At 39.2% G+C, this 25,102-nt stretch overlaps 2 protein-coding genes across 15 annotated transcripts in view; one reads left to right on the top strand and one right to left on the bottom strand.

Annotated features, from left to right (window-relative positions):
* The first annotated feature begins 380 nt into the window (after positions 1-380).
* On the top strand, positions 381-5,833 carry LOC110255411 (uncharacterized). Its single transcript, XM_021062619.2, has 3 exons — positions 381-428; positions 1,918-2,001; positions 3,446-5,833. Exon 3 carries the CDS (start codon positions 3,630-3,632, stop codon positions 4,092-4,094), a length of 465 nt encoding a protein of 154 aa, XP_020918278.2. The 5' UTR covers positions 381-428; positions 1,918-2,001; positions 3,446-3,629; the 3' UTR covers positions 4,095-5,833.
* The window catches only part of TMEM135 (transmembrane protein 135), a 280,594-nt gene continuing 261,289 nt past the window's right edge, over positions 5,798-25,102 (bottom strand). For 12 of the 14 annotated variants that reach the window (XM_084975603.1, XM_084975602.1, XM_084975598.1 and 9 more), the window contains 8 exons: positions 24,405-24,551; positions 21,847-21,916; positions 18,365-18,532; positions 15,800-15,863; positions 14,436-14,512; positions 10,775-10,873; positions 9,891-9,958; positions 6,034-7,832 (listed from right to left, as the gene is read on the bottom strand). In XM_084975603.1, coding sequence (XP_084831729.1) covers positions 7,700-7,832; positions 9,891-9,958; positions 10,775-10,873; positions 14,436-14,512; positions 15,800-15,863; positions 18,365-18,532; positions 21,847-21,916; positions 24,405-24,551 — 826 coding nt within the window. In that variant the 3' untranslated portion in view covers positions 6,034-7,699. Of the gene's footprint in view, positions 7,833-9,890; positions 9,959-10,774; positions 10,874-14,435; positions 14,513-15,799; positions 15,864-18,364; positions 18,533-21,846; positions 21,917-24,404; positions 24,552-25,102 lie in introns of all 14 variants that reach the window. The other 2 variants (XM_084975596.1, XM_084975600.1) reach the window with 1 other exon arrangement.

The raw sequence follows: 25,102 nt of genomic DNA, 5'->3' as shown, positions 1-25,102 counted from the left end.
TCCTGCCCTGTCTACTTCTGGTTTGGCTTCGGCAGCTTTTTAAGTGGGGAACAATCCAGAATTCCAGCTCTGTCAGGAAAAAGCGAACAAATGAAACAGATGACAAATCATTTCTCTAAGACCTGAAGCCAAACTGGCTCCACTAGCTGCTGGAATGGTAGTAGAAGCCAATTTCCTGGAGTATTTACAAAATCATTTGTAAGGATAATACTTTCCAGATGTTTACAGGGAGGGCTAAGGGTGGCTTTTTAATCTGCAGACTCCTCAGTCTTAGCATATATTCAACAGGCAGTTGTGAGAACGCCACCTCCCACCCTAACTCCTCCCCTCAACTCCCTTATATGTAAAGGCCCAATTTAGGCAGGAGATGGGGAATGAGCTGTGGCCTTTGCCCTTCCAGCGGATACCAGAATCTACAGAAGCAGCAGGTGAGTACATGGCCACGCAAAAATGGAACATGCTTTACGGGAGGTGTTAGCAATGTGCTTCAGAAAGACAGATGAAAGATCAGCAAAACCTTCAAAGAGGAGGTGACTGAATATTTCAGGATACATGCAGAAGTGGCGCAGGGGAGGAAAAGAAAACATTCTAAATCAAGAGAGGGAGGCATACCTGGAAAATGGATCTGCGGCCTGATCTGGATAGGATTGGAGTGTGTCAACTAGAAACGTTTTTAGCTGAAAGTAACAGGATCCTTGACTAATAGAGCCACAAGCGATCAAGGTTTGTTTGCTCAAAATGCTCAGAGGAATATGGTTACTGGCAGTGATTCAGTGGCTCAAGAACATCATCTGGGAGACAGGTTCCTTCCATTTTTCTGCTCTGATTTCTTTAACATGGTGGGTGTTCATCTTTGTACTTTTCACCTCACGTGTGCAAGATCGTTGCCATAGATCCAGATCCCATTAACTAGTGTTAGGAACAGGGGAGGAAAAAAAAAAAAAAAAAAAAGGAAAAAAAGGAGTTGAAAAGAGCTTCCCTTTAATCAGGGGGGGGGGGAAATTCCTGAGAGTTTCCCAGACTTTCCATGACATGTTATTGGCCCAAACTGGGTCACATGACCATCTTCAGAGGAAAGGCTGGAAAAACATCTGGATGAGGAGGAGTAACATGAAAGGCCTAGAAAAATCATGATCCATCCCCTTGGGCTGGGCATATTGCTGCTTTAATAATTGTAATCCCCTTTTTGAACTTTAAATTCTAATGAACAAGAGTTCTAATTTAAAAAAAAAAAAAAAACCTAGATGATTTGATTATACCTCCAGTTTTGTAGATTTGTTAAGAGAGCCTTACTGCTATTCCTGAGAATGACAGGCTTCCAAAAACTGCAGGCTCAGATTTAGATCCAACTGAATTGCTTCCTGTAGTTTTTGCAGGTTTTATCTATATTACAAATTAAATTTCAAAGGGAAGAAGTTGTTCATACAAAACCTCTCTTAATACACTTAAATACATTTCCATCTTAGTAAGGAAATAACTGCTGCCTTTCTTAAGCATCACAAGGCCATTCGATCATTCATGCCACAAACTCTTGAGTATTTTGATGAAGCCAATACCTAGTCAATACCTAGTTTGACCACTGGCCTCCGGTCAGGTTTATATTTAAAATAATGCCATGGAAATGGCACCTACTTTAATAATTCTGAGAGGAAAAAAAAAAGCCTTTCCCCCCACTTCACAGACTGTGCCTCTTCACTATGCCAAGTCTGGTAGGGTACACCTGTCACACATGCCACTGAGACATGACTCTAAACACTCCCACTTTGAATGAACGGCCCCTGACTCACTTCTGAGGGGAGAAAAACCAAGCGAAGCCACCTCTTTTCCTTACGACATTCCTTTAGGCTCTTACAAGTCTCACTTTCAACCTTCCCTGAAACAAAGAGGAAAATAAATACTTCATTTCTTCCCCTGCAGAACCCAAACTGAAGAAATTAACGGCAAAGATGTGGCAGGAAAGCACAGGCTTGAGAAAGTAAAGACGGAAACAGGAGCGAAGAGGTAAGACTTGAATCATGTCTCATGCCCCCCCTTTGGCATCCAACCCATAACGACCGACCAAGGACAGGGTCATTTCCTGCTTTGCACCTTTTTGGGCCTTTGGCATTAATCCCACTCTACAGCCGCAGGGTCCTCTTGTAGGACCAAAATAACCTGAAAAGAAAATTCACTTAAGGGTTTAATTGATGGAGTTCCCTGGTAACACAGCGGGTTAGGATCCAGCATTGTCACAGCTGTGGCTTGGGTCACTGCTATGGCACAGGTTCAAGCCCTGGCCCTGAAACTTCCGCATGCCAAGAGAAAGGAAGTTAATTGATGACTGACAAAAGTTTAATAGATATCGAGGAAACAGGCCTCAGAAACGACCTGACCCCAAATGAAAGGACAGCGGCAAGTAAAATTCCTGGGTGACTTCAGCCAGTACAGGTCCACAGGTCCACCTGTGGAAGCCTGGCACCCCCATCACCGAAGGAGGCTGAGACGGGTATGTTGTGTGCTAAGACCAGGAAACCTGCAGCCCGAGGTTTGCTGACACAATCAGAATGTCATGCTTTGGTGGGGATGCAGACCCGAGGGGGCATGGGCAGCACACGCCAAACTGAACTAAAAATGGAACAGGCAAACTGCAGTGGCTTATGAGCCAGATAAAAAATTACAGATTACACCTGGCCTGAGACCTTTCTTGTGGACCAGATGTGTGTGTGTGTGTGTGTGTGTGTGTGTGAGAGAGAGAGAGAGAGAGAGAGTATTGCTGGGATTTTCAGGTCTGCACAGACCAAAGGCTTACAGCCCCAGTGTTAAGGGAGTTCTCGCTGTTATTCCTTTGCTGTAACCCTGGTACCTTGAATAGCATCTTGAAGTTAGTGGGCGCCCAATAAATCTTTGTTGAGTGGCTTTGCTGAACCAAAGTTCTGTATAGTCCATGTCAGTTACCTCCCCATTTCCTGCCCCAAACTGAATCTCCACCTCTACTCAGAGAAACCACTGAATGTACAGAGGGAGGGCAGAGGAGAGGATGTTTGGAACACTGTTGATAATCATGGAAAATGGGAAAACCTAGAAGGAAAATGGTGGAGTAAACGGTTTCATGTTAGTGATTACTAAGCAGCAGCTACAAGGAAGAAACATGTCTATATGACATGGAATTTTTTACCAGTCATACTGTTTGATGAAAAGAGGAAAAAAAAAGGAAAGAAAGAACAGAAGCCCAGTGCATTATTTCCTTTAGGACACACTTGAAGGAGGGAATGGTGGGAAGAAAATGGAGAAAGCGATAGGAAATAGGAAGTGAGTTCTCGCCCCGTCTGTGTAGCCACAGCAAAGGTCAGGTGAGGTCAGGGGGTTGCTGAGAAGAGTCCGGCTGTCCTGGATTTAAAGGCCCGGCCTTCAGAGGAGCGTCTCTTTCCACACCTGTGCAGCTGTTCTCCATACCTTCCTGCCTTAGAAATGCAGGGCTCTATCAAAGTCACCGTCCCTGGAGATGTTTCCTGCATTTGCACATCCTTCAAGAGCCCCCGCCTGACCCCTGTCAACCAAGGGAGCAAAGACGCGCCCGCATTCAAGGCGCACAGTTGGAATGTGACACCAGCCAGCAGAAGAAAGGCAAGAGGCACGAGGCCAGACTTAGGATGCCAAGGCCAGGAACGAGGAGACAGGAGAGAGCTGCGACAGAGGCGTCGGGCGGGGAAGAGACCGCATCAAAAAGCAAGAAATCAGTTACCAGACAGCAATTCTGTCCTCCGGTGAAACGTTATTCCTGGTACCCCTGCAGCCTCGGTTCCATCCCTGGCTTGGAAACGGAGATCCCACATCAAGCTGCTGCTCACCGGGGCCCCCACCCCGACCCCCCCAACACACACGAGCGGCACTCGCTGTCCTCTGGATGTAAAAGAGCACTCACTCTCTTCATCACGGCCGGAAGCTTCAGGCTCCACAGCGTCCTGCTGCAGTTCTGCGACAGTGGCTCCATCGGGGCTAGGCCTCGGCCGTCCTCTGCTTCCAGAGGAGACACCTCGACGTCAGCCTTCCTCCCTCTGCGGTTACCCTTTTCCCTCCTGTGGAGATTTTACAAAGTGACTGAGGCTACAGCTTGAGACAGGAAACAGCCTTAACCCTGAGGTCGTGGTATCCAGGCAGGGGAAGCCCCCTGAGCCCCAGGAGCCGCGGCCCCGGTCTCCTCAGGGCCACCGCAGGCCCTCACGCGCCGGGCCTTGCTGACGCCACACGAAGGGCGGGCGCACATGAAGCCCCGCCAGCCGCGGTTAGGAGGGAGGCACAGGGCTGTGCCCCTGCGAGGATGCAGCCTGCCTGCTTTGCACTCATCGCCTCCTCCGCCCAGCCCTGCAGAAAATACTTCTTTCTTAGCGTTCGCTCGGTGACTCATTTTCAGTTACCTAGACTGTCCATCTGCAAATGAGCGCCCAAGAGACAAGGAGCAGCAGGTCAAGGTGCTGGGGAGAGAAAGGTTAGCAGACATCTTAGCAAGGTCACCGTTCAGAAGCCAACACTTGCCTCTCTGTGGAGCGAAAACACATCCACGGAAGAATGACCGTGTTGCTCTGCCCAACTGCTTTCGACACATGCAAATAAAACCAAATCACAGGGAGACCTCAAGGACTCTTAGGGCTTGGTGACTTTGATTCAAAGGCAGCAAGAACACCAGGCCCACCGCTCCCAGGGGGCATGTCCCCTGTGGCCCTGCCAGTGAGAGGAGGATGTGCCACAGCAAGTGGACGAAGCTCCTTGGGGTGAAGGAATTGATTCTCCTTAACAAGGCATTGTCAGAGGACTCCAAAGCTCAGGGATGTGATCAGACACAAGTGGAAACATTTTTGTCGGCATTAACAACTCAATCCCATTAGCCCAGACAAAACTCACAAGGAGATGAATACTCAATAAGAACGTACTGTGTGACAGGTGACCAGTCTGCATTTCGTCACAAAAGACATGTTTGTTCTTGAAGACAGTAAATGATAAAATCTGAGAGCAAAGAGTAAAAAGGTAAAATTCTAAACCAAATAACCACCGACTAAAAAGAAATAAAAGCAAAAAATAAACTAGGTATCAACTGAGAGAAGACAATGCTTATAGATCAAGAGAAAAGTTACAGAAGGAACCAGAGAATTTATTTTAAAGACAACGGAGAACCAATGGATTTATCTCAGAAATGTATAATAAAATAGACTAAACTATTTAATGGGAAAGAATCTAATAGATTTGAGACCATTTTTTACCCTGCAACTTCAGTCTGTATTTGGTTGGAACTAACTCCTCTAGGATTTTATTTTAATACAGGAAACAACCATAATTCTATTAACCACCTCAATGCACTATTTTTTGGTCTACATGAAGATATAGAAAATACTAAGGGGGCATATTAAGTGTTTAATGCAATCAGGTCTAGTGGAAGGAAACTTACCATAGACAGGATGTCTTCAGCATATAAATGGACCAAAAAGAAAAGCGTATTTTGGAATGGAGATATCTATTTGACTTTATTTCTGGTGCCAAGGTGTCAATTAATACCTGGTTAGTTAGTGGGAGAAAGACATTCATTCTGATTGTCTTCAGGAATATAAACACAATTTGTGTTTGCTTCAACAACTATCCTTTGCAGACTGTCCCAAGGAAATCCATTGTACATCTCTATTCACCACTGCAAATTAGTTCACTGTTCATCCTAACTATACATTCTGTATTGTACTCTGTTGCATGATGGTTATTTCATTTTACATTTTTTGTAAAATAAAAGATGGTTGTAAATATATTTTAAAAAGATAAATCATAGAAATTCACCTTTTGACCAGTAAAATTTTACTAAACAATCTCATCATATTTAGTAGCATTTGTCTTTCAATTTCATAGTCTTTTGATGTGAATGAAAATAGTAACTTATGGATTAAAAAGTTTTCCATTTAATCTGACAGGAAAAATATTATAATTTCTGAATAGAGGAAATGAGATGCAAGTAGCAGTGCTTCCTTCACTGTTGTAATACTTCATTTTTAAAAGTAAACACAGTACCAATCATCCTTTTGATTCCAGTGAATAAAAACGTAAAACTTAATTTATTTATCAGTTTGGGAGTCTGGAGCCACAACAGTCCTTTAACAGTATTGCCTAATAGACAAATCCATCCGAAAAAGGTAATCACAATGCAAAACTCTGGCCTGATTAAAGTGGCTCTCTCTGTTACCATGGCACCAGAGTCTGCCTTTTTGCCGAGTTTCAGTCTGCCAGAACAACCAAGGTTAGGATTACATGTAAACAGAAGGACACAAGGCTGGACGAAACCGAATATGGACGATTAAGCATTTTTAAGAGTCTGGGTTATAATCTTGTTGCAACACAAGTTCTATCACATAATTAATTTACAGTAGCCAAAAACTTTTCAGCAAAAAAATTATATTAAAAAAATATACCGTTATCCCTATATGTTACATTAACTGTAGACATCGCAACCACTTACCACTTAAGCCTTGTATTAACTTAGAAAAGAATAACTTGTCCCTGAAACACTCTAAAGAGTGATCATATTTCCATCAAAGCCATCCTGAACCAGCTCATCAGCAGCAGTCACTCTACTTTGTCATTTCTTTAACAGGAGTGAAAATGGTGACAATGATTTTTTGAAAAGTGGCTAGAGAACCTGCATCCACTTGGTGAAGAAATGGACTTGGGAACAACCGCTGCATTTTTATAATGCTTTTAGTCATCAAACATCTGCAGAGGTAAAACAGCTAGGGGAACAAACAGCCCAACTTGCCCAAATACTTTTGTTCCATAGGATTTGATCCCTTCGAAATCAACCATGGCATATAGACTTAGCTCTGAAGAATTGAGTCCTTAGAAATGAAAACAAACATAACAAACCTACAGGAAATTTAAAAGTAACTTCATTTGCATTTAAATATTCAAGTGCAATGCTTCGGTAAAAGATTAAAACATACATTTCAGTTGTATCAGACAAGTCAATTTCCATTTGCTCCTAACCTGCCATTAATACATAGGTTCACTGGGCTGCCACAGAGCCCACCTGATCATGGAAAGAGATGAAGGTGTCAGGGGAAGAAGAGCACAAACAGCACGGCATTTATCCAAACAGTACGAGACCCGTCTTTGCATCCCTGAAGTAAGAATAGCCACTCTCTCTGATTAAATTGCTCTATACAAAAGCAGCATTGTTTGTGAAGAGTTTGCCTCATAACATTTCACTACCATAGTTACCAACTCAAAAGTCCAAAAAAAAAAAAAAAAAAATGCTGACCAAATCCATGTACCCGTGATCCTTTGTATCCTAAAACGTAGACATATTCTTAGTTTTAACCAAGAATGATATTGGAATGAACAAAAACATCTGTTAAAGTAATTTTAACTATACTCTTATTTGTTACTACATTTCTACATAGATTCTTTAATATTGCTTGTGGACATAATTTAATCAATAATATATCACAATGTCAACAACTACAGTGATCCAGAATAAGATTCTGGCTAGAGAGGGAGCTTAATTATTAAGCAACACCTGCCTAAAAAGCTTCTGTATTTCTGATTGGTAAGAAAAACAAACACAAAAAGAGGATCTTTCATTGAAATAACACTGAAGTTCAAGCTCAGGCCCCATTCTTTGTGTTCAACATATTTAACTCTCCAGGACAAAATAATGAAACATGAAGTCACATTATGAAATTAGCCATCTTCAAGAAAACTCGATGGGCAATTCTGGCGTTACAGTTGTATATCTTGGGTCCAACCTAGGGATGAAGTCCTGAAAGTGTTTAGAGGCACCAGTACCAAAAACATCAAGGACTTTTCGGTTCATGACATTAAACCTGTAAAACAGAGGACACAGGGAACAAGTAGTTAATGACGTTTATAAAAGAAGATGATTCACTCTATTCAAATTACCTTTCATGGGGTGGGAGGAAGAAAAGGCTGACATGGCAAAAGGCACAGTGGGAGATTCAGAAGCCACTCTGATGCTCTTCCTTAAGAGCCACTGCCCCACATTTTCTTGAAAGAGATGATAACCTGAAACTCCATAGATTCCTATCACTATTTCGAATCCCTCTAACATTTTTCCACTGGACTGTGTCAAATAGAAAATAGGTTCATCATGATTTTTCTGATGAACAAAATCACAGGGCACTAAATAAACAAACAATGAGCTAACATTTCCCAGTGAAACCAAAGAATTAAATGTAACTTTTCTCATAATTGAAATTTTAATGTCTTACGATCAACAGAAAAGAGATCCAAATGTGCACATATTTAATGACTGGTGGGAAAGCGCATACAGAGTTTCAAATTTCTTCTTTCTTTTTGCTTTTTAGGGCCAAATCCATGGCATATGGAGGTTCCCAGGCTAGGGCCATATTAGAGCTGTAGCTGCTGGTCCACATCACAGCTCACGGCAACGCTGGATCCCCAACAAGGCCAGGGATCGAACCCGTGTCCTTATGGATACCAGCCAGATTTGTTAACTGCTGAGCCACGATGGGAACTCCATAGGGTTTCAAATTTCTAATAGATACAGAAGAGTAAAAAACACATCTTCATTTTATCCATTACCGAGATAAAAAATTTTTTTAAAAAAGACCCACATTTAGCTAATGTGCATGATGGACCTTCTGTGTCTCGGTGCCTGATCATAAGCACTTCTCAAGGGAAGATACCAGGGTGAAATTTGTTTTGAGTCATTGGCCAATATCATTATTCCTAGAGCCAATAAATGTAGCTTTTAGTTCCTTTCCAAAGTAAGTTCCCTTCCAAAATAATTAACTGGTTGAACTCATTGATGTGAAGAAAAAAATACTTGACAAAGAAATACATGATCAAATAATAACATGAAGGATACACACAGTGTCATGGCTAAGAGGAAGAGTTCTGCAGCCCAACTGCCCAGCTCACCTCCTAGCTCCATCCTTGACTAGCTCTGTGATGCTGCCAAGTGTCTAACCTCTGTACATCTCGGTTTCCTCACATGTAAAGACCGGAATTGAATGTACCTATCTCACAGAGCTAGTTTAAGGATTAAACATACATGTATGTAAACATGTGTTTTGTTGTGTGTATGCGCGTATCTTAAAACCACTTCTGGGACCAAAGCAAGCGCTATACAACTGTCTGCTCTTATTACTATTAATGACAGGAATATTAATGGCAGCTGCTGTTTACTGAGTGCCTACTAAGAGCTGCTACAGATACCTCCATTTTCCCACCACCATACAAAAATATGTATTATTGTTTCATTGTAGAGAGAAAGCAACTTGAGGCTCATGAGGAAAAACAACTTTCCCAACCAGTAACACGGCTCAAGGTATCAGAGCTGGAGTCAAACCTAGGTCCGTTCAACTCCAGAGCTTATGGTGTTTTCAACAGGTCAAGCTGCCTCTCAAAAAATTAATGTCAGGAAATGCTGACAACAATAATAATAAAAACAACATGACAGCAAAGACAAAGAAAAATATGCTTTAAAAAGCAGGCAAGAGAGTATGATTATTTTTCCAAAGTGGAAATCAGCCAGTTGTTTAGGCATGATTTGCAATGAATCTGTTTAATATTTTTAATGAAAAAAGAAGAGATAAAAGACTTAAAAAATTGAGATTTAAGTTTGTTATGTAGTAACAAAGTAGCAGTTTGCAAATCAATATATTAATCTAGAACACTTAAAATATCTAAAATAAGATAGAGATAAGAATAGTCAAAATAATGTTTATGATAAAAATGTCTCATGTTATTGTCATTAAATATTAGGTCATACTGAATTTGTATCTAGATACCTACTTTACCACTGAAAGACCATGCCCTAACATAGACAAAAAGATTCAAAATCTTTTTTATGGAAATTGCTTTTTTTCTGTGACCAGTTAAACATGTCAGTCACTTACTTGCCCTTGGTGAGCCTTAAAAGAAACTTCCAGTAAGACGGTCGCAAGTTCTGAACTTCCATGACAGCCTAAGATTAGAGTATTTGATTTGAGATTTCTTTCAGTAAATAGCAAATATTATAGCAGTCTTAGGCAACAAAATACTTTTATCTCTATTTTTATCTCTATTGTACTTCAAAAATGACAGTGATGACGGTAGTAACAAAAATATGCATTCAGGTATAAGGTGATACCGCTCAAGAATCTTTGTAAGTTTGCCTTTAAATAGGGGTATTGCTCATGAAATAATGATTGAGTTAATAGTCATTATTATTAGGAAGCATTTGTTAAATACCCATCCAGATAGTTGGCACTTCCCTAGTTATAAGAAGTTTACCAACTTGGCAGCTTTACTGTAAGTGCAAATAAAAGCTGTCCCCAAAACTTTATAACTGCCCTAAACCCATTAACATCAATAAAGATGACGACAGAACTTCAAGAGGTGGAGCAACACTTCTACTACACTAGATTCTACCCCTATCCTCACTGCCCGAGTAATACTGGGGAAATGCAATTATTCTTATTTATGCCCATGGTATCTTTTTCCTAGAAGAATTATAGTTAAAGTAGGGCATTCGAGCCAAGGTACCAGAGTGGTAATTTACCTATAAAAATTGTACTCTATTTAAACCTAAATTTTGTTGTACTTACAAAACATGACCTGGCCCACTAAGTTAACATGTTTAATGATTTGAAACTTACAAGCGGATCTTGCTAAAACAACCAAAAAAGTGTAAAATATAATACACTGAAATGTTACCAGACCTTTATTTTCCCCCCACTGGTTTAATGTACATTAGAAACAGAAAATAATTCTGTTTCTCATTTCAAAAGGCTATACTTACTGCCTGGAAGCAAATTGCTGTAGAGATGGAATAGATGATAGTGTCTGCATGGGGAAAATAGGGAACCTTTCCTGCTTCAATGCCTTTGAAATACATTGTCTGCAAAACAAGCATAATACAAGACTTCAAGGAAACAACTTTAAACAGCATTAACAACAAAGTGGAGCAACATGTTCCCTAGCTACAAGAATTTCTTTTCTACACTCCTTTCAGAGCTCAAATCACGGGCTGCACCATCCCTGATGGTGTTAAGTGCCGGCCCTTCCCTTTCTCTCCTTCCCTCACCCCAAACCCCAGATGCCATAATACTACTTTGCTGTGAACTTCAACAGCACTTTAGTTCTACCTCTTTCATGTCATTCCTCATTGCTTTTTCTACAATGCCCAAGTCCTCCCTTCTCTGTTAGATCTATTCATTCATTCAGCACGTAATGGCATTAGCTAAATGCTGGGCACTATGCTGGAAATGAGGGATTTAAAATGAATAAAACACGGTTAGTGCACAGCAGAAATAACTAATGCATTCTAGTAAGGCTGTAAGATATCTGTGCAGATTAAATGTGTAGATCATCATACGTGGATGTATGTATATCTACATTTATCACGTTTTTACATACACACATACATACATGTATGTATGTGTGTGTGTACAGGCTCCCCACAGGAGGGAGCAACTAGGACAAAGGACCAAAGAGAATTTCAGAGATGACTACATTGAGTAGTATTTCTCAAGCCATCTGCAGTGAAGAACCACTTTTTCAATTTTCCACTTGTCATGACCTGATGCTTTAATAAATTGTCTATACAGGTGATTTTTACTTATAATATTCATTATATAGTAATACAGCATTTTAATATAAAATTAACTTCAATTACTGGGAAAATGCCTATTATATTATAGTCAATAATTCCAAAAAGGACATGGTAAGCTTAGTCCTGATTTCCTGTGTTTTTAAGAGTTATGACCTGCGCACTGTATATACCAGTTTCTTTTGCCAAGATCAGATATCAGCCTGTTGATACAAGAAATACACCAAGACCACTGCTTGTCCTAAAACACTCTAGTCATTCAGAGAAAACTTTTACAAACCAGATCTCAATTTTGGATTGCCCCTATGTCAAAGAATATATTTTTTTGCTGGCTAAAAAAAATTTTCTTTCTCTCACTCCCCTTTTCCTATTAGCAAGTCCTGTCAACTCTATCCCCTCAACACACACCAAATCTGTGTACATCTCTCCATCTCTATTGCTGTTATCCTGACACAAGCCACCATTTCCTGCCTGAGACTGTTCTCTCTCAGAATCCAGGCTTGCCTCTAATCCATTCTCTATATAAATAAGCCAGATGTTTTCCTTAAAATATGAATTAAATTATGTCTCTTCCATGCTTAAAGCTCTCTAGTGGCTTCCAAAGGCCCTGAGGAAAAAAAAGTTCTCCTCCCTTGCTCCTCTCTCTCTTATTTGGATAAACCAAATATGTAATTTCCTTAATGTCTTTAGGGACACAGATTTTCAATAAATTTATAAAAATTTTTAAAACCTTAGCAGTGAATCGGAAGTATCAATATGCAATATTTTCTCTTTCTCTAAAAAGAAAGGAGAAAAAAAATACGATGCATTGGAAAGACCAAGAAACAATGACTAGCCTGGGAGCAAAAAACCTCCAGCACCAAGATAAAGTTTTCTAACTATATTTCTCACTAAAAGAAACTCAAGGCCATCAGAGAAAAGAGTGATTCCATGTCCAGAGCAGGAAACATCCCAGGTGAGCCTGGAACATCTTGTTTTATCACAAAGCAAGGAAGCTATCAAACACTGGCACTACGACACTGGCGTTATGTCAAAACAAACAAACAAAACCCAACAAGGAGTTCCTGTCGTGGCTCAGTGGAAACAAATCTGGCATCCATGAGGGCACAGGTTCAGTCCTTGGCCTCGCTCAGTGGGTTAAGGATCCGTCGTTGCCATGAGCTGTGGTGTAAATCGCAGACGCAGCTTGGATCTGGTATTGCTGTGGCTGTGGTGTAGGCTGGCGGCTGCAGCTCTGTTTAGACCCCTAGCCTGGGAACCTCCATAGGTTCTTACAGAAAAAAAACCAAAAAACCAAAAAAAACGAAACAACAAAAAAGTCAACTTGAAGAGGCTCTTATAAGATGGGGCAATGTGAATATAATGACTGCAATGGGTTGAAAAAAGCCAAATATGTAAAACTCCAAATCTTCATAATAACTTGAAAATAAAGACTTAGAGGTCAAATTTGCAGGATGCTAGGGATGAACTCACTGCAAATACTAATAAAGGAAAAGTAATCAAGCAGTTTATTATGACTTTGTGAACAGACTATTTCAGAGTAACCAGACAGCTGAAAAGGGTAAGTTATTTTTAGAATTTCCACTAATAAATGGAGAAGCAGTAATATTAGATTATGATCATTTTGCAAACCTCAATGAAATAATAAACCCTGGTAGTGATTATTAACGGCTGCTAAAACAACTAGGTAAAAGACTAACGGGGACGCTCATGTTGGCTCTTTCAACACTGAGCCCACACACCAGTCCCGCTCAGCATCACAAAAAGGGAGGCAAGCAGACATTTCTGTGTTTCCTAATGTGATGGAACAGGAATTCACACACACAGTAAAGGTGAAGTTTTGTTTCTACCACCATCACCCCCCTTAAAGAAACTGAACCTGAACTTGCTGAAGTCACTAGATCTAATTAGTAGTTTATAGAAAATCCATGCGTTTAAGAAACATGTTAGCACCACACCGGTAAGGATGCAGTCAGCACAATCCCAAAAGTGGGCGATTCCACAGAACTAATAACCTAGATTGTCAAACATATGGCAAGGAAAAAAAGAAGAAAAAAAGGAGAAAGGGGTAACTATTATAAACTAAAGAGAGACTTTGGCTCTTGACTAAAACAAGGGATTTAAAAAGACACTAATGAGATCTCATTGAAATTGTAAGCTTTAACTGGATAAGAATAATATTAAAGAAAGAGCAGATTTTTTAAATGTATATGTATTTTAATTATACCCTGGTGGCATTGTTGATGTATTTGTTTTTAAGGAGTTTTAATTCTTTTTTTTTTTTTTTTTTGTCTTTTTGCCTTTTCTAGGGCTGCTCCTGCGGCATATGGAGGTTCCCAGGCTAGGGGTCGAATCCGAGCTGTAGCTGCTGGCCTACACCACAGCCACAGCAATGCCAGATCTCAGCCGCATCGTCAACCTACACCACAGCTCACGGCAGCACCGGATCCTGAACCCACTGAGCAACACCAGGGATCGAACCCGCAACCTCATGGTTCCTAGTCGGATTTGTTAACCACTGAGCCACGACGGGAACTCCCCAGGAGTTTTTATTCTTTAGCTTTATTTTTTAAGAACTCTTTCTCCTGAGTTGTTTACGGATGAAGTGATTTGATATCTGGGATCTGCTTTAAGGTAATTTGGTACCTGGGGGTTTGGAGCAATATAGATGAAAGAAAACTGGCCAAATGCTGTCAACTGTTGAAGATGTATAATGGGTACATGAAATAGGGAAACTAACTTTATAAATACTTTCATAAGGTTAGAATTTGCATTTGAACCTAGAATATATATTTGCTGCTAAAGCCGCTCTGTACCCTTTGGCTGTACGTGCAGAGAAGTGTTAACTTACCTCCACCAGTTTGGAAGCTAAATACATGGAAATCGTTGTGCTTTTATAAAACATCATTGATATTCCTGCCAAAAATCCTGAAACAACAAGTAAGGCAAAACTGATCAGAACTCAAGGTATTTCTTTGTTATTAAGTCACTCAGACATGTTAATTCACTTAAATAAGAAAGAACTGATTTGTAGCACTGCCTTTTGTTACAACAAAATCGAGGACAGTAATATGCACGATGACATTAAAAGGGGGCAAATTCTTATTTATTATCACATATTTTTAAATTTAAAAGTTGACCTTCGGAGTTAGGAACCACAGTTCTGATACATATATCACAAGAAACTTTACATTCTTAATTTAACTTTTAAAAACAGCAGTGGTCTTGCCAAATATAATGATTTAAAAAAAAATTTTTTTTTTTAAAGGCTACTAATAACATTTCTTTTTCTTTTTTTTTTTTTTCTTTTTAGGGCCGCACCCATAGCACATGGAAGTTCCCAGGATAGCGGTCGAATCAGAGCTACAGCTGCCAGCCTACACCACAGCCACAGGCACTCAGTATCCAAGCCACACCTGCAACCTACTCCACAGCTCACAGCAACGCCAGATACTCAACCCACTGAGCGAGGCCAGGGCTCAAACCTTCATCCTCTAAGATACTGGTCAGATTTGTTTCCACTGCACCACAACGGGAACTCCCTACTAGTATCATTTTTGATTTTAAGTGGAAATATTTATTTATCTATTCTCCTAATGGCTCAAATGATGTTTAGTGTTGTCATCACACTTCTCTCCATTGCCTTCCCTATAAATAGAAAACCAAGGTGGCGGGAGGCCTAGAATACTAATAGTAGGAATATTACTAATAAATGTCTGGAAAATTGTTTATTTAGCTTAATACAAATACTGAACTTAGACAAAAAATGTTTAGTTTTTATTTTTATAAAATTATTTGCATTCCTAAAAAATTATTAAAATATGTTACTTGTCAGTGGTAAAATCAGAATATTTTAAGAAATGTATTTGCACTTCCATTAGTCACCTATGTAATATTTTGAGTCTTTATGTTCTTTTGTGACATAGTCTCTAGAATTTCTGGCTGTAGCCGGACAGATACCCAAGTTGTTATATTGCCAACTCAAAACACCAGAGGGCAAGAATGCCCCGATATATATATAAACTTCACAAACACAAAATGTTTATCCTAGTGCCTTGACAGGGATTCTATAATAGAGAAAGGAAGATACAAAGAAATCAGATGAAAATAAAAAGTGTTTATGATTCATTCCTACCACTTTTCTGATGTACTAATACAAACACACACACACACACACACACACACACACGTGTATACATTTTATCGTTGTTTTACCAGCTATAACGGCATGCAGTTCATCATCCAGGTTTCTAACCCAGCGCAGGAAGCAACTAGTACCCTGTATCAGGAAGAAAATACAATGACTTCAGTTGTTTCAGTTCTAGGGAAAAAATGCATGTAACATTTTTAATGAATGAGTCACTAGCTGAACTTTCAAAAGAAAGCTGGAGTAGTTACATTAGTATTAGACAATGTAGGCTTCACAATGCACAGCACTAGGCACTATCTGATCATGGCAACACATGGTAGATTGCAGAGCAAGGATTACTACCATCGATAAAGAGGAACATTACAAAATGGAAAAAGGGTCAGTTCACCAAAAAGACACAAAAGAAATAAGATTCGTTTGTCTGTTCTTCTCTTAATTACCTTCTTATGAAGATGAAAAAAGATTAGGAAAATTTTAAAATATCACATAGGGCTTTGGAACACACTTATTTTCTATAAGAGATTTTCTGACCCAGTTGTATTTTCCTCAGTTTAATACTATTAGTTTATATTACCTAAGCAAATAAATAGCAATAAAGATGACAACAAATAAACAAAAAACTATGCTCTCAAACTATGCTGGGTAGTGGAGAATAACCAACCTGGGCTAAAAGTGTGGGATATAATCTACAATCAACATTTAAGATTTTATGTTAAGACTAAATACAAACATTACGTCACAGGAAATGAAAAAGCATGTGAATATAAATACATAACTGCCAATATTAACTCTTGTATATTCAAAGATATTAGTGATGCTTATAGTTTGTCACTTTTCCCCTTCCATTTCAAAACATTTTATCCACATCTACATTTACAAGTAAACTTTTACACAAAATGAAACATAATCATCTTATACAAAGTAATTCCAGTAATTCATTTTTTCCCAGTATTTTCTTTTAGCAACTCTGTGTGTGCGCATGGATACATGTCACACGCATGCATACAGGTCAACCTTAGTGAACGCGCATTTTACCATTTGCATTGAGAACCTAAACTTTAGGTTTGTTTTTTTTGTTTGTTTTTTTTTTGTCTTTTTTGTCTTTTTGTTGTTGTTGTTGTTGTTGCTATTTCTTGGGCCGCTCCCGCGGCATATGGAGTTTCCCAGGCTAGGGGTCTAATCGGAGCTGTAGCTGCCAGCCTACGCCAGAGCCACAGCAACGAGGGGATCCAAGCTGTGTCTGCAACCTACACCACAGCTCACGGCAACGCCGGATCGTTAACCCACTGAGCAAGGGCAGGGACCGAACCCACAACCTCATGGTTCCTAGTCGGATTCGTTAACCACTGCACCACGACGGGAACTCCTAGATGTTTAATAAAATATGTCAGTGACATGACTTACATGTTAGTGATTCCCATTAAAAAAAAAAAAAAGGCTACTGCGCCAAATTACCGAGTACCGTGTTGTGGATGATCCCTACACGTGTGTTTAGGTGTGTTCTTACTTTGGCGTGGATACATTTATAGGAACATACAGAAAGAGGTGGAAGAAGCTGGTTTATTTGAGGGAGTCCAGTAGAAAGTGAGCGGGTGGAAGATGGAAAATAAGGCATTGGTTATATAAGTTACAAGAGAAAATCCTTCCTTGTTCTATCGAGGGTTGATTGATATACGCTAGAAGGGTATGGAAATGCTGAAACTAATAACCAGGTAGTAAATATGATTAAGAAAAACAGACCATGTATAATATTAACATCACATTTGATGTTAGACATCAGGAAGTTCTTATGTTTTCAGTGACTACATATTTGCAAAAAAGAAAATGAATTTTTGAAAATCTGGTAGTATTATGTATAAGTGCAAATGTATCCTAGAGTTCCCACTGGTGGTACAGTGGGTTAAGAATCTGACTGCAGCGGCTCGGGTCGCTGTGGAGGCATAGGTTCGATCTTCAGTCCAGTGCAGTGGGTTCAAGGATCTGGTGTTGCCACAGCTGTGGCATAAAATTGCAGCTGCAGCTTGGAGTCCATCCCTGGCCCAGGAACTTCCATATGCCGTGAATGTGGCCATAACATTTTGAGAGAGACAGAGAGAGAGAGAGAGAGAGAGAGAGAAAGAAAAGAAGGGAAAAAGGGAGGGAAGGAAGGGAAAAAAGGAAAAAAAGGAAGATAGGAAGAAAGAAGTAAATATATCTATCCTTTCAAGCATAATAAATAGCATTTTAAAAGAAGAACTATCTCCAACCTCTGTTCCCAATATACTGTGTACATTAGGTGATAAGATACAAACACTAGAGAAAAATGCATTTTAAAAAAATGATAAATGAGTTGCTAAGGCCATCTCTTGATCTCTCTTTTTTTCTTTTTTTGGCTTTTTAGGGCCGCACCTATAGCATATGGAAGTTTCCAGGCTAGGGGTCCAATCAGAGCTGCAGCAACACAGGATCCATGCCGTGTCTGCAAACTACACCACAGCCCGTGGCAACTCCAGATCCCTAACCCACTAAGCAAGGCCAGAGATCAAACCCACATATTAGTCGGGTTCATTACCCCAACAGGAACTCCCCCATGTCTCACTTTAACAATATCCATGTTATTTATTTCCCACTTTTCTTTCTGAAAGCCTTACCTTGTATATACTAACAAAAGAGCCCAGAAAAGCTCCAAGCTGGAAGTTTTCTTTATTGTAGAAGAGAGAAAGTAGCCGGGATGGCTGTGTAAACAGATGCCTAAATGCAGAGGGAATTCGGAGGCAGCACTGGATCAAGTATCCCACGCTAAACATTCTGATGAAACCCTAGAGAAAATTGGGAGGAAATTCTGATTTATAACCAAATTTTAAAGTCTGATAGATATAAATGTTATATTGTCTGGGAATCAAAACAGCACTAAAGAAAAAAAAAAATTAAGACCAGTTTTTACCACAGCTGTTTTCAAAATTAAGTCCTAAAACCTCAAACAATTTTAAAACAATTGCCCTAAAAATAAGGGTGAAATCTTGCAAAGACTTTAAAAAGTTTCCAAAGCTCTGGCCATGCCTGTCTGTGAATCCAACTTCCACTTCTTGACATTTTGTTAACAGTAATTGGGATTTATATTTCCTAAGTAACAAACTGAGGTTTAGAAACAAAAGCACCGAAATTCAAAAAAAAAAAAAAAAAAAAAAAAAAAGTTAGCAAAACCAAGTGCTTTTGGAAATTTTAACAGAAAACACTTCTTAATCATTAAGAAGTTTGAGTAGGGATTCTTTAGACAGAAAAATAATTGTATTATTTGTTCAGACCTTTGGTATCAACTTTTTAAGTGATCAGGTTTAAAGAATTTCCCAGGAAAAGAAATCGTACTATCTAGGTTATTAGTTCTGTACTCAATGTGTCAGGCTAAAACATCTCTAGGGAACGGTAGCTTGAAGGTAAACAAAATGAAACTTGGAAAAGCAAATACGCTATAAATCCACATTTGCTATCAACACTTCTCTGTGACCCGCAACTATTTATAGTGTAAAAGGGAGCGGACAAGGCTGACTAACGTGGACAATTTGATTTCCGTTTCTAGGAAGATGAAGTTGGATGTCACTTAACACTGAGAGACTGAAAAACTCCAGTTATCTAGAAACAAAATGTTATCAAAAAGAAGAGTATTTTATCCAGGATTCAACTACACAGTGTAGTGCTGGTCTCCCATCCTCCAGCTCCTTCGCCCCCCCCACCCCCCACCCCGGAATGGAAAAAGTCACATTCTTAGCGGTGTCTACTGCTAAGGTGCAAAGGTCAGGTTTGTATTTTCTGGATAGCAGCCTTCTCTTTTAGAAAAACACTGAATTACTATGAAGAAACATTCATTAATTTACCTGAAACTACCTAATACCTGGTTAAACCATGGAAATTGGAATTGTCCAATCAATTAGGATGAATGAACATGCATTTGCTGAACTGAAACTGCCTAGCGTTTTGTTTCATGCATGAAATGGTCACACTTCGAACTTGTCGTTGATAATCTCGTAACATCAACCTAAGGGCTCACAGATCACAATCATGTTCAGTCGTTTCAGGCTGTTTTCAAGAGATCTATTCATCCCTCCATCGTTCACCCTTTCACGTATCCTGGAAAGATTCTGTGGATGCCTCTCCTGTGCCAAACAGTACTCTAGATGCTTGGGATAGAGTCTGAAGAGGGCACAAAGTTCTTGCCTCCATGGAGCATCCATGCTCATTAGACAAAGAGAAAATAAGGAAACAAACATAAAATAATAACAGATTACAATAAGTGTTGTGATGAAAATCATCAGGGCACTGGGAGGGAAATCGCCAGGGTGACCTGTGTTAGACTGAGCAGCGAGGGAAGCTGCTGAGGATGTGGCATTTAAGTAGACACAAAAGAGAAGGAGCCAGCCTGAGAAAAACATTTCAGATAGCTTGCACAAAAAGTACAATGCCAAAAAAGAGACTGGCGGGTACTAACAAAAAGTTAGTGTGAATGGTGTATAGTGAGTTGAAGGGAATGTAATTCATCTGAATATTGACTCAGAGATACGGGTTTTTTTTGTTTTTTGTTTTTTGGCCACTGCATGCAACAGCTTAATGTTTGATCTCAGTTCTCAGATGGAACCTGGGCTGCAAGGGTAAAAGCACTGAATCCTCACCACTAGGTTCCCAGGGAACTCCCAGGGATGTGATTTAACAAGAGGTGTGACTGAGTCCATGGAATAATCAGGTGCACTGTCAAAATATATTTTACTCTATTTGTGGTATAAAGTTCTCACCCAAAGGTCTCCAAATAATTTTACATTCATGGACATAGTATTATAATTGGTACATAAATTAGCAAATTTATAGTACTGGTACACATTTGAAGGAATGACTACATTTTTTCATTGTTTAGTAACTCTTACTCTCTTATACACTCTTTAAAAATATGACCTCCCCTCTCCCCCAAATTTCTCAAAGCCCTCTGATTTAGTTAGCATACTTTTCTTAGTTCTGCTCCCTGAAGTCTCCCCATGAACTAGAATTTTGTCCAGTTGGAGAGAAGAATAACTCTTCAAGCTGGCAGACTCTGAGGCTGCCAGTAACATCCCCACCCCCTTTTGTGCCACTTCAAAATGGGGCAGGAAATCAGATTTGGAAGGAGAGTTATCAGAAACCACTGCACAACTGAAAAAAATACTCTACTGCTTTTACCCCTGGCCCTGTCTTAAAGGACTTTAAGGGTAAGTCTGGCTTGGGTGAGTGTCACCATCAGCTCTGGGCCCCAGGCAGTCACATTCACAGGCACTAATGTGGGTACAGTTCCTCCCTTTAAGAGTGACTGTCAGGAGTCTGTCTTTGGGGTGCCGTACAGCTCTGCTCTTCCCACCATCAATTAGGTGGAGATCAGATGTTGTAAGAAAGAACATAAATTTTCTAAAGCATCAAGATTGGTGGAGCATTATCCAAAACTAAAGAACTTGCAGCAGATGTGGCCACCTGTGTCAGACTAATGGCAATGAGAGTCACTTCCTACCAGGAGTGGGTGGGGGTGGGGGGTCGGGGGTGGGCACAGGGCGGGGGGATGGGTGGGGAGCACCGCACTGGTACACTAATATATTAGGGAGTGGGGAATTTATGCCAGTGGGCAGAACTAACTTTCTTAATGTAGAACAACTGTGGACCTGCTCCAGTTACCACCATGCCTTAAAAAATGTAACAGCGTTTCAAGTCCCAAACCAAATGCCGCTGGCCCAGACTGTGCAGTGTATATACAGTGTGTGACTGCTGACCGGCTAGCACACAGCACAGTCCAGGGGTCCTGACTGAAGATGTATGCTACTGAGGGTACACTGCAAAGCACAAATTTTTCTGTCTTTTTTATTGTTGCTGCTTCACCTTCTCTTCTACTTTGTAAGTTTTACACTAATTAAATAAGCTGATTTTAAGATTATTTAACAAAGGATCTAAGTGAATACTAAAAGTTAAATTGTTACCTACTTCTCACAAATGTCTATTCTTCAAGTTAAATGCAAAGAATAATGGCAATTAGGGTCAACTTTTCCACTTACCTTGAAATTATGTTTTAATAAATAAGTTCTATACACATTCCCTGTGGTTATTAAAGTAGATTCTATATACTCACTTTAATGCAATAAGAGATGCAATTATCCTCATAGTGTTTGCAACACCTATGCCTTGGTCCGTGCTTACATCTGAAATTAATCCAAAAAAACAAATTAAAATATGTGCATGCACGCATATATACGTGTTTGTGTGTGTGTTGATCTTTTTAAAATGTTCTAACCAAAAAAGAAGAAAACATTATCAACTCAATTCTAAGTGTGTGTATTTCTGATTTCTTTGGACATCCGGAAGCAAGGATAACAGATTTTCCTTTGCTGCTCAGCATTTGACATATTGTGTGAAATACGTGACTGCAATCAAAATACTTGACTGAAACAGAAAAACCGTATTGATAAATATTTGTGACTAAATATGAAAAATATGTATATGTTATCTTTATACTCTGCCAAATCTTTTGGAAGCTTTAAATCGCTTATTGTCGCATATAACGGTCATAAATCATCCATGAAGTCAGTACTTGAACAAAAATCATAACGAAAATGCGCTCAGATTACAGGAATTTATACTTAATTATATTTGAGAGAAAACATCTGGGAAAGACACATGATACAGTATTAGAATTTAAAACTTGGCTTTTAAAATAAATGTAGAAAGATCATGTGAGAAATCAAAAGTAGGTTATTTGTGATTTAACTGTAAACTGGTGCTTAGTAAACCTTTCTTCTGGGAGGACTCCTGTTCAAGACACACTTAGTTTAATTACTTGGTAGGTCAACTTTGGGACCATTCATTCACTCCCGGCATAAAAAAGCAAGTAGAATATCCACTGTGGGTTTAGCTTTCCCCCTTTCTCTCTGAAGAGTTCATGTTCCAAAGTAAGCAGTCTTTCAAATTCGTTCAGACCACAGTTAATTAATTATCTTCCTGGTTGGAACACATTAACTCTTTCCTGTTTGCAACAATAACTTGTAGAGTGATATTCTGGCTCCACATCTCTCTAATTCCATTTGCAAATTGATGATTATCAAGACCTTTTCGGAAATCCAATTCCACACCGCAGCTGGAGCATACAGGCAGCCTTTCCTAGTCAAGGGTGACCGCAACAGTTCATTCTGACCTGCGCCCTGACGTCGTTAGAATGATATGACATATCTGGTCATGGGAGGCTGTCGAGTGATTAAAGCTAGGGGCCTGAAAAGAGGTAAATCAGAGAAGGGCTGGCTTATGCAAACCATCACTCTTCATGCTTCTAAGTGTCCTCTTCAAAGGTGTTTCTCAGCCATTGCTACCAGATCTACAGAGAAATCGGTGCACTCTCTTTGCTAGTGAAGTTAAATTCTGATTATCAACTATGCTGTCATTTAATCCTTCCTAGTCTTTCACTGAAATGGCTTCCCAAGTGCTGGACTGCCCACCTCCTATATTATCTGCCCTGCTTCTGTATTGTGCTGCACCTGCTTTCACACCAGCGGACTCGGACTCACTGAGGCTACTCTGACAAGTTCTGCCAGGAGACCCAAGGCTTGTCACCCACATCACACATTCTCTGCATTCCCCTGTGATTCCTGTTGACAGGAGTCCCATGAACAGGATCCCCTCTCCCTTTTCTCCACTAAGGTAATGCATAATTTGAACTGGTTTCGTAAGTTCCCTACCACAATTACTCCAGCCTTCTACTATCCCTTTCTTTCTTTTTACTTTTGTCTATGGTGTATGCCAAAATGAAGACAAAGTCTTTAAATTTAGTATAAAATTTGGGGCACCTAGTTGGTGATCATGTATGTGAGGCAGCTCCTATGTTATTTCATTAAATGCGCACAACACTCCTTTAATAGTGATTATTAGCCCCAGTTAACCAACGAGGACTTTGGGATGCAGAGTGGTTAAATCACTTGTTCAGAGACACAAAACTGGGCGGGGCAAAATGAGAGTCAAACCTAAGTCTTCATATTTCCTAAAGGGCTCAGCTTCCTCTAACTGATCCCCTGACTTTCTGTATTGCCTCCTCATTCTACACTCTCTAAAATATCACGAGATTATTTTTACTGGCTGATATTCTAATTGAAACCATTAAATTTATTTTCTGAAATATATTAAATATGTGAAATACAAATGAAGACTTGTATAAAACATAGACAGATGTCTTTGTGTAATATACAAATAAAAAATTTTTATTTTATTTCCAAAGCCCTAAAAACATTTCCATCTTGCAAAATATTCTTTACTTAAAGTTTGCCTATTATTCCTATAGCTTCTTGAATCTCTCTCAGAACTTTTCTTTCTCCTTTGCACACTTGGCATATTCGACTTGCATATATTAATCTGTCTCCCGAAGTTCCTTATTCTTGCCCCCCTGCAACTCTGCGTAGTTTGAAATAGAAAAGTATTTTGTTTTCATGTAAATCTATTTTAAAGGCATATAACAGTCTACAGTCCTGCCAGAAATAAATAATATTCACTTGCCATCATGTGCCTTTTTATAAAACTCTAGGCACATTTCTTATAAAAATTTTTTTTCATTATTTGAAAAGTAAACAAAAATACCTTGACATGGTACAAATAAATATCATATCAAACAGTGACAAAATGTGCTAAAATATCAAGATAAAGACTCACATTGAATCCACCAGCTTCCTGACTAGAGCAATTATATTCATTCTTCTCAGTTTTTCCTCATGTTTCTCAGTCTTTTGTTCCACTCTTGCATATGCCGCCTCTGGTGAATAAGAATGTGTGGGAATTTCTTCCTTCCCTACAATGAACCTAAAGAAAAGAGCACAATGAGAGGCATTTTTCACCTTAAAAAAAAAAAAATCAATGAGAAAATAAACTGATTTTGTTTATATATAAATACACTATGGACAGCACCTTATCATTTGAAATAATATTTTCCACAATTTATATCAAATCTAATAATCTTTTTAAAAAAATAGGCTTTTGCAATGGAGAATTACTACATAGAGCACAGGGACCTTGGTCCAATATTCTGTGATAATCTAAATAGGAAAAAAAAAATCTGAAAAAAAAGTAAAATTTGAATGGGAAAAATAAGTAAAAAATAGGCTTTTGAAATCTGAACATTCAGAAAAATGCTGTCATTTGTTTAAAAATACAGAAAACTTAAAATGAAATTAACCAAATAAAATGTAGCGTAGCCCTTTGATAAGGCACCCTTTTAACTTCAGTCACCACTTTTTAAAGGTATTACGCACCTTAAAGTTTTTTCAAACAAAAAAGTAAATGAACTGTTAACTTGGCTCTACTAGTTAGAGACAAAAATTCTATTTTTTCTCTAAAATTTACTAATATTGAAA

Source organism: Sus scrofa, chromosome 9 (genome assembly GCF_054392235.1).
Source record: "Sus scrofa isolate SSC_HxYL_T2T_F1_AM1 chromosome 9, Sscrofa_HxYL_maternal_Yorkshire_Landrace_v2.0, whole genome shotgun sequence".
NCBI lineage: Eukaryota > Metazoa > Chordata > Mammalia > Artiodactyla > Suidae > Sus > Sus scrofa.
The sequence above is the reverse complement of the archived record's forward strand: the minus strand, read 5'-3'. Positions and strand labels throughout refer to the sequence as shown.